The sequence below is a fragment of the Canis lupus genome, chromosome 27 (assembly GCF_003254725.2).
Source record: "Canis lupus dingo isolate Sandy chromosome 27, ASM325472v2, whole genome shotgun sequence".
NCBI classification, from domain to species: Eukaryota; Metazoa; Chordata; class Mammalia; order Carnivora; family Canidae; genus Canis; species Canis lupus.
Window position 1 is genome coordinate 8382013 of NC_064269.1, and position 18852 is coordinate 8400864.

Below are 18852 nucleotides of genomic sequence, written 5' to 3' on the forward strand. Positions count from 1 at the left end.
TATTGTCTGGATTTCTTAAATTTTTCCTGGAATTTTAATTTTTATTCCTGAATTAAACTAAACCTCTCTGTTATATAGTTCTCCATAAACAAAAATTTAAACATCTATGGAACAATACTATTAGTCCTTATCTTTAAAACTTATAAAGCATGGTCAGATACATTTCATTTAATTATTACAACTTGTGCAATAGGTGATTCAGCACTGTCTTCATCCTTAAAAGTGAGAGAGGTTGCTAGTTCTGGGTCCTCCAGAACTTAAATTTGTGACTAATTATTCCAAATCCCCTGTTGTTTTCACCTCATGAATTAAGCCTTTGGTAAAACCTTTAGTAGAGCAAAGAATATTTTTAATTGTGAACATTCATTGAAGCATAAATGTAATAGATTTTTATTTAATACTGCTTTTACCCATTGGGTAAATTAATGCATATCGTATATAGCCTAGTTTTAAATGTCAGAATTTTAAAATGATTTGTACAGGTAGTTTGTGGAATTTTCTTTTTTTATTTTACTAGGAAAAGAAAATATAAACTATTAAATGTAAAAATAAATTAGAATTAAATGTAATTCTTACCCAACTGTTGTATCTTCAAGAACATGAAAGGGTTCTTGAGTAGTTAGATAAAATACTTTCTTGATGTTAATTTTATCACTGACAGTCATTTGTCCTTTAGGAATACATTCTTAAAAGCTGTTATAAAAAACTCAGGAGTTTCATTAATGTGGATTGATAAGGACTGTCTTGAAAGAATTGGTTTAAGTGTGATAGGGAACATGTAGTCTGAATACAGGTGAGCAGTTTCTTTGGAGGTCCAGGCTAGGTATCTTGGAACCATCAACAAGAAAAATAGGTTCTTGTAAATAGTTTTTAAAAATAGCCTCTAATGATATGCATTCTAAATCCTTTTTATTTGTTTTAGAACTGTAGTTATATATAATGTGCTCTGTTTGTTAGTAGGAAAGATAGATGTTCTAGAGATTCCCATAAACAGACAAACCTACTTATGAGCATAGGTACTGAGATTTAGTCTTTAAGCACTTACCTTTAACACTTGCTTCTCTCTCTCTAGGAGGGGCTATCTGTAGGCAGCCTTTGTGATTGAGGATAGAGCAGCAACAGGAAGCAAGAAATATTAGAAATCAAGAATCCTGAATTCCAAATAAGGAAGGTTTCCTGTTCTTACATTTAAATATGGGTTTATCTGAGCTGGGAATTTACAACGCTTCAGAATACTAGGGTATGTTTTACTGAAATCATTAGGAAGATTTTTTTTTTCCTATCAAAATTGCCACCTTAAATGATACAACCTTAGTACAGAGCTTTCACAATAAAATATATGCTCTACTTTTTAATACATGTTACATTGTAAAGCAGTGATCAAATTCTATTAATTTTGTAGTTGTATCAAGTTGAATGGTGATATTGAACTACCTCGATTATGAAACTACTTTACAAATTACTTAAATGAAAGCCATATTGGTTTAAATAGGTGATTAATTAAAGAGTATTTTTGTTGTATATAAGGAATCAAAATGGTGAATAATCAAGGGGTATTTTTTTGTTGTATATAAGGAAAACAATTTGGGACAGTTTTCAAAACTAAAATCACATTTTTAAGCATGATAAGTATATTCAAAATTTTCTACATTGGTTTTAAATATGCAGTTTTAAAACAATTTAAAAATTATAAATCAATTATATTAGTAACACAAACTATGAAAAGTAAGATTAAAATATCTGACATTTTCTGAATGGGTATCTCTTGGATTTATAAGGGTGAAGTACCCTTGGGAATGCCTTAAAATTAGGCCAACGCAAACCATTTTTAATTTGATCATCGCATTATGTGTAATTTTATGCATTAGTTCCTGCTAATGATGATGTCTTTCAATTCTGCCATGTGTTAATGTAGCCTTGTACTTTTCTTACGATATACATTAATACAAAATTAATGATCCATTTAATTTTTAAGAATCTGTTTTTGATTTTTTTTATTCTTTAGTCAATCTTAATTTACTGAAGTATGCAATGAAGACTTAACTCAGGATACCGAAATTCTTTTCTATTTCCCCTTTGAAATGTTTGTTAAACTGTTGTAAGGTCAGAAATGGATGTTCTCATTTCTGAGTAGCCATAGCAAAGATAGTTTATTCTATCTACTATAGGTAGCTCATTTTCTTCCCTATGCTTTCCTTAACTGGAGAGGATAACTTGGTTCTCAGCATTTTTTCTGATGACTGAGTCTGAGCTAAAGAAAACCTATTAACTTAATTTTCTAGTACTAACTAGATTTAGAAAATGTAAGTATACACAGATTGTGAGAATATATAGCAGTGGTTTTCCAACTATTTTTTTGTTTTCTTTTTGTTTTTGTAGTAGCAGTTGCAACCTTTTTTTCAAATGAAACCTTAAACAAATCTGTGGCAATTATGCTTACGGAGAAGAGAACAAAACCAAAATCTTACTCAGAACCCTATTATTTGAAACAGATCAAAATGGAATGGCTCAGGTTAAAACTGTCAGTTTTAAAGGAAGGAGTACCATTTAGCTGGTGTCAACCAAGGAAATTTAATAAGGAAGAAAATAAGGTTATGTAATTTCAGAGGTTTTGAAAGATTCAGTGCACCTGATATAGAGTAAATTTCTTGAACACTCTGGCTTTATCATTAGATCTTAAGTGTTACAAATTGAAATAGATACAATGAAATATATTAATTTCCATATGTGTCATGAGCTTTGCAAATTCCAACAAAAAATCTTTAGGAACTTCTCTCCCCTGGGTGTAAAACAACATATTGTGGGTTGTCTTTTTCTTAACAAACTAAGCTTTTTGTTTGTTTGTTTGTTTGTATAGTGGAGTTAGTTGATATTTGGAAGACTTTACACAATGCTTAGTATATGCGATACACTCTTAGAGTAATTCCATTCATTCCCATAAGAACCATAGAGAGAGGTTCTATTATCTGTATATTCACAAATGAGGTAGCCAAGACACACAGTCTAATTTGCTCAAGGTTACTTATCAGGACAAGATATGAAAGTAGGTAATAAATTCAGAACTTCCCTTTGTTAGTAGTTCTTTAAAAAACCTTGACAGAGACAAAGTTTACATCTATCATTGTTTTTTCTTTTTTTGAATGTCTATCTAAATTTACCTTTAAAATAGAAATAGGTATATTCTGAAATTTTAGTTATTTGTAAGAACTTGAAAATTTTTATTTTTTTAAATTAAAAAAAAATTTAAACTAGAGAGAGGTAGAAAGAAAATCTTAAGCAGGCTCAACACCCAGTGCAGAGCCCAACATGGGGCTTGACCCCACAACCATGAGATCATGACCTGAGCTGAATCAAGAGTTGAGCACTTAACCATGCAGACGCCCCGAAAGTTTTTACTTTTAAATATTATTTTGAATTATAAATATATTAATACAACTTCTAGTTTAAGAAATTTCATATAGTAAAATGCTAATGTGGTAAACAACAATCACATAGTTGAGTTCCTTGAACTTAGAATTGCTATTTGCAATGCATTATTAAAAAGATATGGACAGCTTTGTCACTACTTGTCGCAAAGCTTCTTAAGGTCAAGTTTTCTGTAGGGAAAGTAATAGCATCCTAAATCTATAAAACTTGGAAGTAAGCTGAGCTGGCTTTTACCAGTCAGAACCAATTTAATACAGGAAGGTGACATTTCCTAATTCAGATGTGGTAAAGCATTTTATTAAGACCTATTTACTTAACAGGAAAAGAAAAATTACTTTTTAGCAGAGTAGTGAAAAGTAACTCAATTTATATTTTGACTTCTCTCATAGGCTTTGTGAAAATGTATTTTATGATCAAAGTCTACATATGGTCTGGTCTTCCTTTGCTTGTATAAACATATCTTGATATGTTCCAAAGTCCAGAAAGGCAAAAATGACATTTTTTCCACTAAGGAATATAAGATAATTTTATCAAAATTCCATTTACTATCTTGTGGTCTTTTAGACTGTTGCTATTATGTTGTTAAAATCCTGTTTTACTTTTATAACTGTAAGTATTAATAATATCATCTTTTGGCATTTTTATATGGTACACAATCTTCCCTCCTACTCTAGTGGACAACACACTCCATCTCAAATTATTTAAATATAGACCTATTCCTGTATAAATAGTTAAATATATAATGAGAGAAACTCCTGTAGTTGATCACATTAGTTTTGAAAGTACAGGAAATAATTTTATCAGAATAAAGTTCATTTAGAACCAATTAGTGATCAAAAGATGATTTTCCTTAATCTATAAAGAATGCCTGCAATTCAGTTTTCTTAAAGAGACCAGCAACCTAATAAAAAAGTTAGGCAAAGGGCATGAATAAACAATTTAAAGAAAAAGAACTTTGAAGAGCTCTTAAAGATAAGAAAATATGCCCACTTTTACTTATTTGAAAGAAAGTGTAAATTAAAACTCTTAGGCATACCATGGTATTAATTAAGAATAGGGCCTACTTAGAAATAGTAATATAAACCAATCTAAGATACATAATTAAAAGAAAAACAAAATTCAGTTCAGCATATGAATTAATTATCTTGTATGTTAAAAAGATATACCATATATATATGTATATGCATTGGATATTCTCTGAAGGATATATAAGAAACTTTCCGGAGAAGTTATTGCTGATATAACTGTTTATTCAAAATAATTGATTTGGAGAGAATTATTAAGTCATAGAATATTGAAATCTGTACAGGACCTGTCTCAGCCATTCCTTCTATAGCTGATTTAGAGTTGCCCAAGTGCTTTAGATCACAGAGCTGTAGTGATCTAAAGGAGTGTAGTTCTCCTTTCAATATACCAGTAGTTCTCAGCTGTGTAAGCAGGTCTTTTTTTTTTTTTTTTTAAAGATTTTATTTATTCATGAGAGATGGAGAGAGAGAGAGAGAGAGGGGCAGAGACACAGGCAGAGGGAGAAGCAGGCTCCATGCAGGGAGCCCGATGTAGGACTCAATCCCGGGACTCCAGGATCAGGCCCTGGGCCCAAGACAGGTGGCTAAACTGCTGAGCCACCCAGGGATCCCCATAAGCAGGTCTTAATAGATATTATCTTGATAACAGATTTTTATCTCTCATTGATTGTTATAGTGCACTTATCTAGCATATAGTAGGTGCTTAATAAGTGTTTGAATGAATTTAACAAATTTAAGATATTTATTACTCTCTGACATGGTACAGATGGAAAGTATTTTTATATTTGAAAGAAGAAAAAAGTTATTTTTCTATTTCCTTTTCCAGTAGAAAACTTATTATAAATGCATTTGTTATAGTTTAATTTTGATCTTTCCTAAAGAAACACTTGTAAAGTTATAATTTGCTAATCATTTTTCAGATACTGGCTTCATGTCCTGTTGACCGAAAACCGTTTCAGGCAGTGTTTAAATTGAGTGCATTGGAAGGTTGTGTTAAGGTAAGACTCAAGTTTTATTTTGTAGCATGAATTGCATAAACTTAGTTGAGATGATTTTGCCTTCATAGATTGCCAGTTTGAGTATATTTATGAATTGTTCCACTTTAGATTTAATATATGATTTATCATTTCTCTTTAGCATGGCAAGCCCAGACTTACCTACAAGGATACAAAAATTCTGAACCTTTTATTTCTTTGCCCTCTTAAAGAAGACATATCCATGTTAGTTACCTTATGATTTTCCACAAAATACTTCTTCTGTTGCTCTAAAAGAAGTTTTACATTTAGTCTTATATTGCAGGAGGTTTAAATTTAAAAATTTTTTAGTGTGAGGACTTTTGTATGTTAGGAACACTTATTGATTAATTGGATAGTGCTTTGGATACATTTTTCCATTGAGAAGGGGTTTGAAATGAAATAGGAGATTCAAAGACCAAGTGCACTGAAACTTAAGTTTGAAATACCCCAAAATTGTCTTTCATGAAAAGCATTATTATGTTAGGAAAATTAAGCTAATAAAACTAAATATAAAATGGTGTCTTTAAGTGCTGGTGCTTGAAAGAAAGTGAGCAGTTGGAGGAGAATGCAGGGATTGATAGAGATCTTGAGAGATTTCTCATAGTTTCCAGGTTGGCATGGGCAGATGACTTTTATTCTTTTATTAAGTATGATTTTATTATAATGCTTAATCCTAATAACTTTCATGAGATGCACATTTAAATACATATCTCATTGATGTTATTTATGATTATGAATCATGATTATGATTTATAGTTAGATTCATTTTTACAAATAAAAGAATAAAAAGAAATAGGAACATATTCCTGAGTTAATGAGTAAAAGGCAAAAAGACAAAAGGAGAGTAAGTAGTTATGTAAAATGTATGAGACGATTTCTTGAGGTATCATTTACAAGTCAGGAATGATGTATAGCCAAAAATACTTTTAAGAATTAGCAATTCTGGCTCCATTGGTGGAGTGAGCAACTCCTTCTTTTCTTTTCTTTCTTTTTCTCTTTCTCTTTCTTTCTTTCTTCCTTTCTTCCTTTTCTTTCTTTTCTTCCTTTTCTTTCTTTCTTTCACACAGAGAGAGAGGCAGAGACATAGGCAGAGGGAGAAACAGGCTCCCTATGAGGAGCCCAGTGCAGGATTCGATCCCGGGATCACAACCTGAGCCAAAGGCAGATAGATGCTCAACCACTGAGCCACCCAGGTGCCCCTGAGTATGCAGCTCTTGATCTCAGGTAGTGAATTTGAGCCCCCGTTGCAGGTAGAGTTTACTTTAAAAAAAAAAAAAAAGAATTCTTACTATATACATACCTGATGCCCTTGATGGTTGGTTGGGGGGATGTTCCCAAGTATCAGGATAAGTCAAAAACAGCTTGGTTCCTGTCTTTATGAGTAGGAAGAGGTATGGAAGTGACCTAAAACTATTTAAGCAAAGATATTCGCAGTGTAGGTATTTATAATTTGTTTTGATATATTTTTACCAGATGAATCTCAGTGACAAGGAACAAATGAGACTGCAATTGAAATAACATGACATATGTAAAAAATGATTTTGCTGGTTGTAATTGTGTAATTATAAATCTGTATAAATTAGTATTCTTGGAGAAAAGATACGTTATATAAATGTGTAATATTATGATCAAAATTAAGACAGGGCTTCTTTGAAAGACAGCTTCTCTGTTTTTCCAGACTATGTATATATTATGTTGCTGAAGATGTATTAGCATGAACTAGCTTCCAAAGACATTTTCCTCTAAAACTTTTTTTGTTGCTTTATGTGAAATAAAGTTTTGTTGCTTGGAATAACAGTTTATGTTTTATATTTAATATGGTGTATGTTTTACTTCAATTAAAATTTTGGTGCAGTGTTGCCTGGGTGGGTTGAGTATCTCACTCTTGCTTTCCACTCAGATTGTGATCTCAGGGTTGTGAGATTGGGCCCAGGTCAGGCACCACACTGAGCGCAGAGTCTGCTTGGGACTTTCTCTCTTTCTCTCTCTCTCTCTCCCCCCGCCCCTCCCCCTCTCAAGTCAATCAATCTATCATCTATCTATCTATCTATCTATCTATCTATCTATCTATCATCTATCTAATCTATCTATCTATCTATATTTCAAAAAAGTTTGGTGCAGGGCACCTGGGTGGCTCAGTGGTTAAGTGTCTGCCTTTGGCTCATGTCGTGACCCTTCGGGTCCTGGGATTGAGTTCTGCATCAGGCTCCTGGCAGGGAGCCTGCTTCTCCACTCTGCCTATGTCTTTGCCTCTCTCTGTGTGTCTCTCATGAATAAGTAAATAAAATCTTTAAAAAATAAATAGAAAATAGTAATAAAAAAGTTTGGTGCAGTGGTAACCTAATTTAGTTAGACTTAAAAAGTATTTCCTATTATGTGACATTACTTATATGTTCTTAATATTTTCTTTTGACCTTTACTTCTGAATCTTCACTTTATCATCCTTATTCCTTTCCAATTATCTATAGTTGCTTACTATAGAGACATCTATACTTGCTTACTTACTCCCTTTTCATAATTCCTTTTCAACTTACATTGAACATTTACCTCTATCATGTTATTTTACTAAAACTGTCCTCACTAAGGTTGGAATAGTTTTTGTTTTCTGCATGTGATGCTCTTGACTACCCTTTATTTTCTTGGGCTTACGGTAAAATCCTTTTATGAATTTTGTATATATGTTTGTCTTACTAATCTGACCTTTTACAATCTTTGCTCTCTGCCTACCTTAACCTTTTTAAAAATAATTTCTAAAATTTTAAGTTCCTCTCAATTTTCTGGGGGTACTTTCTACATCTTCTCGAGTACTCCAGTAGCTTTAAGCTCTTACGTGTATTTGCATGGCTTCTAAAACTCTAACACTAGCCCAGATCTCTTTCCTCAGAACCAGATTTATATCTTCATCTAACATTAATAAATCAAGAACTCATCTGAGACTTTTCCATTTTTTCTTTCTCTGTCATCTTTGGGTAGAGAAATGTCTTAAATGTGTTTCTTCTTCATTCCTCTCGTCACTTTTTTGTAAGCCCTCATATTGTCGTCTAGACTGGTTCTGCCGATAGAAATATACTACAAGCTATGATAATTTAAAAATTTTAGTAGTCACATTAGAAGAGTAAAAAGAAACAATCTTTATAATTAATTTAATCCAACATATCTAATATGTCAACATACAGTATTTTTAAAAAATTATTATTGAGATATTTTACCTTGTGTTTTGTTGTTCTGTATCTTTGAAATCCAGTGTATATTTTACACTTAGAGTACATCTCAATTCAACCAAGCCACATTTCAGTGCTCACTAGTCACATATGGCTAATGACTATTGTCTCACACACAGTGTAGATCGACATGACTATAAGACATGACTATAAGAATTTTCTTTTGGTTTCCCAGCCTTAATAGTCTCTTCCTTAACTGGTTCATTTTCCATATCACTGGCAAAGTTTATCTTGAAAAGGAGATTTGATCATTTCATTCATTTGCTTTAGTAGCTCCATTTATTCTTTGGTTCCCTTGGAGTTATTTTCTTATTTGAGGCCCTTTATAATCTGGTCCTAATATATTACATCGACTTCATATCCTGCTAATACACTCTTCCCTGTCTTCATTGGCTTCTCATTGTTGCTTGCAACCGTATCCTTTGTTCCATTCAGAATATTTTTTCCTTAGACAAATTCCTGCCATTAAGACCGTGTCATTAAAGTCTTCTTTGTTATCCTCAAATAGAGTTAATTTCTCAGTCCTATGTATATACATATATTTATGCTCATGAGCACTTTCTGTTTACACGCCTCTCACTATTTTTTTTTCCACAGAGCTTTAGCATACTTACCCAGTCTTAACGGTTTAGCATGCTTGAATAAATAAGCATATGTATATGGGCTACTCTTTCATTCAGACAATTTTGTTTCTTTTTTATCCTTTCAAAGGAGAATTGATAAGTTATCATTTGTGATGCTGGATTATCACTCTAAATAAATGATTTTGCTTTTCTTCTAGGTTCAAGTAAGAAGACAGTTGAGAGAAACAAAAGACAAAACTGAAAGTTCTTTTAAGAAACAGCTCTCCTGTTGTGAAAATTCTAAAAGCTATATGAGGTTAGTGATAAACTTTAGAACCTGGAATCCAAATGTTTAGAACCAGAAGAGAGCTAGTATGAAGAAGAATACTTTTTCTTCTTTTTTTTAATGATGTGGAGTTTAAATGTATTCAGTTACCTCTTTTAAAGCACACACTTGGTAATTTAAGAAAAGACCAGCTGAAATCTGAAAATAGAATTTTAACTGTATCTTTGATGATTTTTTTTAGTTTTTTTTCTGTAATCTGTTTAGATGGATATTTTTGTAAAATAAAAACGTTATAGCAGTGTAAGTTAAAGCTTACTCATTTTTGTATATGACAAATAATGAATAAGCCCTACTCCACTGACCACATTTTGCATAGCACTGCTTTAATATTTATGGGCAAAAAGTAGAAAGTAACTAATGATGTATAGCACAGCATTCTTCATAAGACAGTTGTAATTGAAACTGCTTATTATTGATGGTTTTCTTTCTTTATATTGTAGCAGGTACTTGGTACCTACCGTAACAACCATTTGTGTTTTAACAAGTTTGGATTTGTTTCTTTAATTGCTGCTGTTAAAACATAAATGCCTAGAAATACATTGTTTAGTACATAAGTATAATAGATGTTTAATATATTTTTTTAACTAAATTGAGTTAATAGTGTACTGGAAATTAATTTATTAATATGTGAATTGTTCTAATACATTTAAAAGTTAAGCCCATTTTGATCTGACATATATTCAGAACTGTCCAAAAGTTGTATTCCTAAGACAATATATATTGCCAATTCATACTTAAATCTATGATTGATTAATACATTAAATCAGGGTACTAATTACTTTTTTTTCTTCTTCTTTTAAAGATTCATTTATTTTAGGCAAGGGGGCAGCAGAGGGAGAGAGAGTCTTAAGCAGACTCCATGCTGAGCATGTAGCCTCACATGGAGCTTGATCTCAGTTGAGATCAAGACCCAAGCTGAAACCAAGAGTTGGACACCTCTCAGGCACCCCCCCAGACTACTTATTTATTAACAGAGTAGATTTATTTAGTTGCTAAAACATTTGACAGTAGTTCTTAAGGTTTATTAAATTATGCCACAATTTATAGTACTGTAGCTCTTAATCTTTTTGGACGTTATAGACTTTGAGAATCTGAAGAAGGCTACAGACACCTTCTACTGGAAAAGCAGTTCATAAAACATACTTACAGACAAAACTTTGTATGTGATTTTAAGGGATTTATGGAACACAGCATTCCAAGAACCCAGTCATAAACCCAAGTTAGTAAATGCATTAGAGCAAATTTTATTAATGTTTTAACTGTATGAGTCAGTTTTGATTCTTGCATTTTATGTTTACATAGAAGATAGTTGCACACTTCTCCCAGCACACTGAAGAACTTCTGCTAGCTTCATCTCCTATCACTAGGTGTAGCTGTGTCATGGATATGGATTTTATGCTTTCTCTGAATTTTTTCTGGCCCTTACTGAGAGTGCAGTGGTTGTCACTGTCTGACCTATAACAGGGCCATTCAGTGGGTCTAACACAGCTGAAATAGTCCATATGCTTAACTGCTTTTTCCTCAGGGATTTGTGGTAGTGGGATGGTATAGAGAAATAACAGATGCAAAATAATAATTTGCTTTTGCCTACCAAGTCAGTTCCTTCATGATTTCTCCCAAGGTGGAAAATCTGTCAGCTATTGAATATTTATATTCAATATTTCAATATCTTTGTAGGCTCTGAATGTTTTTAGCATTCCTCTCATTCAATCTTACATTTACTGCACATAGGCTAGTCTCTACAACACTTAGATATCCATTCAGTGTTGGCCTCCCTTCTAAAGCAGTTGAAGAAAAAAAAAAAAAACTGACATCTCTCCCTATCTGATACTTTATACTAATTTACTGAGTGAATTGGGAAATTTTTTTTTTCTTGGTAGATTTTTTTTTTCTTGGTAATGAACCTCATTTATAAGTCATTGGAGTGGAAAGTGGCAACTGAATGGGGAGTGACAACTAGTCATGCTTTCTTTGCTAGAATTTAAAATCCAGTGCATTATCAGTCTTATTTTGCTTAGCAGCAAATTGAAAATAAATGGGCAGAGTAATAACTTAGTTATTTCACCTCTTTATTAATGTTTACAGGAAAAAAGTAAAAGAAGATCTATTAAGTGCAAAACTTAATGACTTGAAGATGACACATAGTAAGTGACTTTCTTGTGTTTTCTATCTTATTTGTTTTTTAACTTCAATGCTTGTGTTAAAGTTCTAATAAGAATTATTAGTTATGTTTTGGTTTGGAAAATAGTCATGTCCAAAACTCTACTGAGCTCTGCCTCTTGTGATCAGTCCTATATAAACTGTTTTCCTGGAGTCACCTATGCTGTCTTCTCCCCTTTATGCTCAGCTTGGAGGGATGGAAGAGATGGCCTGTGAGTGTATGTGCACACACGTGCTGTTTGTGTTAGAAAAGGGAAGGAGAGAAGAGTTTTCTAATTATTTGGTGGTTAGCAGCCTGCATGTGGTCTTAACTGCACTCTGCACAAGTCCTTAGGGGGGTGAGGTAAAACAGTTTGTGGGCCAGAAACTAAGCAGTAGCTTCATGGTTACTAGGAGAAGTCTGTGGCAGTAGGAAGTTAAGTCACAGTTCCCAGGAGAAGTTGTGGTTTGGCCTCTAGCCACACTTTTAATTTGAAACTTTTGTTTGGAAATGAAGCACCTCTTATAGATTTATCTACATGAGCAGTTAAATATTCCTGTCTTTTGTTCTTGTCTGGTGTGTGGTTCTCTAATTCAGGAAAGCCTGCAACAGGGCCTGAGAAAAATGGCACCATTTTTGTGCTTTGTGACTCCTCCTCAGGGTTCAAGCCGTTTATTCTGTTCCAAAGAAAAATTTACTATGAGCTGTTTGTAAGCAAGGGGATGAACATTTATTTTCCAGGTTAGGTTACAATGAATTTCTATTTATAGATTCAAAGAATTAATGAATTCATTGGTCTTAAAAATAAATGATAATCAGCTTCATTTTTTATGTTATGAAGTTTGGGTGTTGTTACTTTTTCTGAGTGGAATTAACATGATCTTTCAGGTTTATAGGTCCCCACATTTACTGCCGTTGAATTTACTATTAACATGAAAGTAGTAGTATAAGGGCTTCTGTGGTTATATAGCATTTTTCTTTTGTTAAAAAGTTTAGGTGTCAAAACTTTGTTTTTCTGTCATTGCTATAGATTAGCATCCTTTTTTATGGATAACCTTTGCTCAGTAACTCTAAGATCTGATATGAAATTTAATGCTGAGGAAGATAAATGAGTTAGATTTTCTTTAGTAACTTGGCATGTTCTCCCTATATTAATCTTAATTTTAGGACTACTAAAAATTCCTTTAGTATATGTCTTCTGCATGGACTTCTTTTTAGGGAGAGAAAACTCTTCCTGCCAGAAGGTTAACACTGTCCAAGCCCTGTAACACAGTGTCTACTTAAGTGAAGATGCCTTAATTAATTTGTGTGGCTTAGAATAGTTAGAAATACTCATTATGCTTTATGAGTGGATACTACAGGAGTACTAACTAATACCTAGGTAGTTATGAGCAAATGTCTTTACAAACCTGGATTCATTGAGGGTACTTGATTTTCCTTTTAGTTTTTCCTATGATGTTGCTTTTTACTTGAAGGAGTTTAATATATGTGAAATGGCCAGTTTTATTTATTTCATTAAAATAGATTATGTACCTGATGACACAGTTAACATGTATTTAGTTATTTAATGAAAATTACTCAGATTTAAATTCTAAATCCGTATACAGCACGTACTCAGTATAAGATGTTTATTTATGGGGATCCCTGGGTGGCGCAGCGGTTTAGCGCCTGCCTTTGGCCCAGGGCGCGATCCTGGAGACCCAGGATCGAATCCCACGTCGGGCTCCCGGTGCATGGAGCCTGCTTCTTCCTCTGCCTGTGTCTCTGCCTCCCTCTTTCTCTCTGTGTGACTATCATAAATAAATAAAAAAAAAATTTAAAAAAAGAAAAAGATGTTTATTTATACTAGTAGAGCCAAAGGGAATTGGGATCAACTCTTCCCATTCAACAAACCATACTAAGCACTGTTCTAGACTCTTAGGAGTATAGTAGTATACAAAAGAGATAAAGTACTTGCTAATAGTGTATCTTCTGTGGACAATAAAAAGATAAATGTATAATATGACAGGTAGTGATAAGTGCTTTTAAAGAAGAACAGGGTAAAGTGATAAAGGGTGATGACATTGTGGATATGATATTTTATATAAGGGATCAGGGAAATCCTCTTGGATAAAATTGGATATTTTATCCTCTTGGATATTTAAATTAGCAACCTAAAAGAATTAAGGGATGGAAGCGATAAAGATATCCCAGGGAAGAGTGTTCTAGTTTGTGAGGCAATAGCAAATACAAAAGCCCTGAGCAAGAGCAACCTTGATATGTTCAAGGAATAGCACATTGATCAGTATAACTAAAATGATTGAGTTAGGTAGAGGAGGAAGAGTAGGACATTGGTAGGCAGGTCCTTTAGGGCCTGTGTGAAATGAGAGGAATTTTCTAGGGTAACGTGATCTGACATGTTATTAAAGGGTAAATTTCCTGTTATGGGGAGAATAGATCATAGGAGGTCTGAGAGACTAGTTAGGTGGCCATTTTCTAAGCTACGGATCATGGTAGATTGAGCCAAGAAGGTATTGGTGGAAATAGTGAGAAGTGGTTCAATTCTGAATATATTTCAGAGGTGAAATTAACAGAATTTGCTGATGGATTGAATGTTGCATATAAGGCTGATTCTAAGGTCTTGGCCTGATGAACTGTTAAAATGGTGTTGCTAATTACTGAAATGGTGAATGCTGATAGAATGTTTAGGAGTATTATCAAGAATTCTCACACTTAAGAAGCCTACACTACAACCACTAGAGGTGCTCTGAAGAAACATGGATATTTGCATGTCATATGTAAATAAGATCTATTTATTTTCAGATTACAGATGGTCCCCAATTTATGATGTTTAGACTTAGGATTTCTGACTTTCTGTTGGTGAGAAAGTGACACACATTCAGTAGAAAGTACACTTTGAATTTTGATCTTTTCTTGGGCCAGTGATACGTATACATAGTACATACAGTACTCTTGTGATGCTGGGCCATGCAATCATGAGAGTAAAAAGCTAATATACTTCTACTAATATAACCAATCTGTACCCATACAGCCTATCTGTTTTTCACTTTCAGTACAGTATTCAGTAAATTCTATCTATGAGATATTCAACACTATTATAAAATAGGTTTTGTATTAGATGATTTTGCCCAACTGTAGGCTAATGGCAGTGTTCTGAGTGTGTTTAAGGTAGGGTAGGCTAAGCTGTGATGTTTGGTAGCTCAGGTGTATTAAATGTAAGTATTTTCAACTTACAGTGTAGTGTGTTTGTTGAAACATAATCCCATCGTAAGTCCAGAAAGGTGTGTAATTAGAAAAAGTTTGATTCTGCATGTAAGGAAGTTTTACGATTTATTATGCCTGTATTACTAATTTTTATTTATGATTTGATTTAAAAACAAAAGAAAGCTATGCCTAGGTCTATATTAGTTCGCTAGAGCTGTTGTAACAAATTAACCACAAACTTGGTGGCCTAAAACAACAGAAATTTGTTTTCTCACCATTCTGGAGGTTAGAATTCTGAAGTCCAGATGTTGGCAGGCCCATGCTCCCTCTGAAGGTTCTAGGGAAGAATCCTTCCTTGCTTCTTCCTTTTTTTTTTTTTATAATAAATTTATTTTTTATTGGTGTTCAATTTACCAACATACAGAATAACACCCAGTGCTCATCCCGTCAAGTGCCCCCCTCAGTGCCCGTCACCCATTTACCCCCACCCCCGCCCTCCTCCCCTTCCACCACCCCTAGTTCGTTTCCCAGACTTAGGAGTCTTTATGCTCTGTCTCCCTTTCTGATATTTCCCACACATTTCCTCTCCCTTCCCTTATATTCCCTTTCACTACTATTTATATTCCCCAAATGAATGAGAACACATAATGTTTGTCCTTCTCCGATTGACTTACTTCACTCAGCATAATACCCTCCAGCTCCAGTTCCATCCGCGTTGAAGCAAATGGTGGGTATTTGTCGTTTCTAATGGCTGAGTAATATTCCATTGTATACATAAACCACATCTTCTTTATCCATTCATCTTTTGGTAGACACCGAGGCTCCTTCCACAGTTTGGCTATTGTGGACATTGCTGCTATAAACATCGGGGTGCAGGTGTCCCGGCGTTTCATTGCATCTGTATCTTTGGGGTAAATCCCCAACAGTTCCTTGCTTCTTCCTAACTTCTGGTGGCTCCTGGCAATCTTTGGCATTCTTTGGCTTGTAGCTGCATCTTTGGCATCTCCATCTCCACATGTCCTTTCATTGTCTCCCTATATATCCTTCTCTTTGTCTCTCTATATAATTTTCTGTGTCTGATAAGGACACTCTCATTGTATTTAGTTAGCGTCCACCCTAATCCAGTATGATCTTCTATCAATCTTACCTTAATTGCATCTACCAAGACCCTATTTCTAAATGGCAGTATTCTGAGGTTTCCAGGTAGACATGAATTGGGGGAGAAGGGTTCTTTTCATTACAAGGTAACTAAAGAGCTGTTTTAGGATTTATAAAATAAAATTTGTAAATGATACGAAAACACTGTAACCCAGCCCTGGTGCCTGGATTTCTTCAAATACTATTTCCCAATAAAAGTACCAGGGCACCTTGAAGTAAACAACTGATTCTGGGTTTGAGGTAGTAAATAAGATGTTCCTAGAACATTTTTCTAAAATCAAGGAAGTTTTTTAGGCTATTGGCATCATAACATAAAGTCTTAGGGATCAATTTGATTGGGCTCCCTCTAGCCAAAAAATGGGACAATATGAGCACCAAAAAGAGTAATTGCTAGAGTTATTGAAACCTGTCACATAGGTGTGTGGGTTGTTTGTTTTTTTTTTTCTTTTTTCTTCTATAAGATTTTAAGTTTCTTGTGGGTATTTTCTGAATAGCATTTTCAAGGATATCATGCAAAGTGGTAGTGGCTATTAAGTACTTACTCTTTGATTGTCCTTGGCTGCAACTACTTATGATAATAAAAGATAATTGACCTATAGAGTAACAAATAGAAAACCAAGACTCAGGAAGCTTAAGTAATAAAAACATGCATGAGAACATACTACCAATTTCAGGTAAGTAGTTTCCTTTAATGAAGGAAGGAGACAGATTAATGTTAAATAAAAATGGCTAAATGTTAACATTAGTCAAATCTGTTCTGTAGGTATCCTGTTTTTGTATGTTGTAGAATGTTCAGAGACGTTCATAATTGTAAACTTTAAGGCAGTTTTAAAAGGCTCCGTGTCTTGACCAAGACCACATAGCTAACATTCGGAGCAGCCAGGATTTGACCAGTTTTCTGACTCTGGATCTGGGGTCTCTTCCCACTACAGGTAATATGAAAGCATGATATTAGTAATTTTAGCCATCTTAAACCTTTCATCTTTATAACTCAAATTATTATCTTATTTTGATAGCTCTTGTTTGGATGTACTTTTGAGCTAAAAAAATAATTAGTATAGAATTAACTATCATTTTGATAGCATCATGTCTGTTCCCTACTTACAGATCAATTATCTAATTATTTTGCCTTGCCTTTCAGAAATGTAATAAGTCTCTTTTTTTTTTTTTTTTTTTCAGAGTAAAGTTCATAAATCACAGTTATAGGAATAGGACCTTTAAGAGTTTTTACTTTTCATGTTCCTCCCTTTTACAATGCTAGTGGGAACACAAGCTGGTACAGCCACTCTGGAAAACAGTATGGTGGTTCCTCAGAAAGTTAAAAATAGAGCTACCCTATAATCCAGCAATTGGCACTACTAGGTATTTACCCCAAAGATACAAAGGTAGGGCTCGGAAGGGGCACCTAAGTCCCAATGTTTATAGCAGCAATGTCCACGAAAGCCAAACTATGGAAAGAGCCCGGAGTCCCTCAGCAGATGTGTTATTTATATATATATATATATATATATATATATATATATATATATATATTTATAAAATGGAATATTACCCAGCCACCAAAAACAAATGAAATCTTGCCATTTGCAATGATATGGATGGAACTAGAAGGTGTTATGCTAAGCAAAATAAATCAGAGGAAGACTGTTATCATGATTTCACTCGTGAAATTTAAGAAACAAAACAGAGGGAGCATAGGGGAAGGAAAAATAAAGACGAAATCAGAGAGGAAAACAAAACCATATAAGAGACTCTTAATAATCATAGGAAACAAACTGAGGGTCCTTGGAGGGGAAGGGTGGGGGGGATGAAGCAATTGAGTGACAGGCATTAAGGAAGGCACATGATGTAATGAGCACTGGGTGTTATATATAATTGATGAACCATTGAACTCTACCTCTGAAACTTAATATAATACACTATATGTTAATTGAATTAAAATCTGAAAAAAGGCAAGTCACTCAGCAGCCCCTTCCTTCATTTCAGTGTGAAGTGGTGGCAGGGAGAGTTGCTAGCATCTAATGGTGCTCATGGTCTGACCTCTGCCCTTTGGTGGGAACATTTCTTCTGATGTTTGTTTTCATTGGTTCTACTACATTAAACTGTTTCTCCTTTTTAAAAAAATTCATGTTTCTTATATTTCTTCAATACTATTTATTAACAAATTGCCTCTTTAGAAGACACGAAGAGAACCTATAAATGTCACTTGTAATTGTCTCAAAGTTTGAGGGCAGTAATGTCTCAAAGTTATACCAGAGAAAAGCAACCTTAGGTGCTTAAATGTAGGCATTTGATGACTGAGCAAAGAATTAAGAGATTAAGATGAAGGTAGAGTTAGCAGCAAGTTATGCATATTAAATACATCTTTATTTACCTAGTTACACTGAATAAGAGCCATTGTGTCCTAAGGGTAATTTAAATTTCTTTTTATAAAAGAACTTCTTGAGAAAACCTTGTCTTTCCCCTAGGACTGCTTGAGTAGATTTTGGAAGCAACTCGTTTAGCTTCTTTCATTTCTTTCTCTTTTTTTTAAGATTTTATTTATTTATTCATGAGATATACAGAGAGAGACACAGGCAGAGACACAGGCAGAGGGAGAAACAGGCTCCATGCAGGAAGCCCGATGTGGGACTCGATCCCGGGTCTCCAGGATCACACCCTGGGCTGAAGGCAGCGCTAAACCGCTGAGCCACCCAGGCTGCCCAGCTTCTTTCATTTCTTAACATTTTTTGAAGTAGGGAGGGGCTGTTATT

At 33.9% G+C, this 18852-nt stretch overlaps 1 protein-coding gene across 10 annotated transcripts in view; it reads left to right on the top strand.

Annotated features, from left to right (window-relative positions):
* The window catches only part of SCAF11 (SR-related CTD associated factor 11), a 74018-nt gene that overhangs the window by 34752 nt on the left and 20414 nt on the right, over positions 1 to 18852 (top strand). For 7 of the 10 annotated variants that reach the window (XM_025477360.3, XM_025477358.3, XM_049102736.1 and 4 more), the window contains 3 exons: positions 5372 to 5449; positions 9470 to 9567; positions 11683 to 11741. In XM_025477360.3, the coding sequence (XP_025333145.1) occupies positions 5372 to 5449; positions 9470 to 9567; positions 11683 to 11741 (235 nt within the window). Of the gene's footprint in view, positions 1 to 1072; positions 1241 to 5371; positions 5450 to 9469; positions 9568 to 11682; positions 11742 to 18852 lie in introns of all 10 variants that reach the window. The other 3 variants (XM_025477364.3, XM_025477362.3, XM_049102737.1) reach the window with 1 other exon arrangement.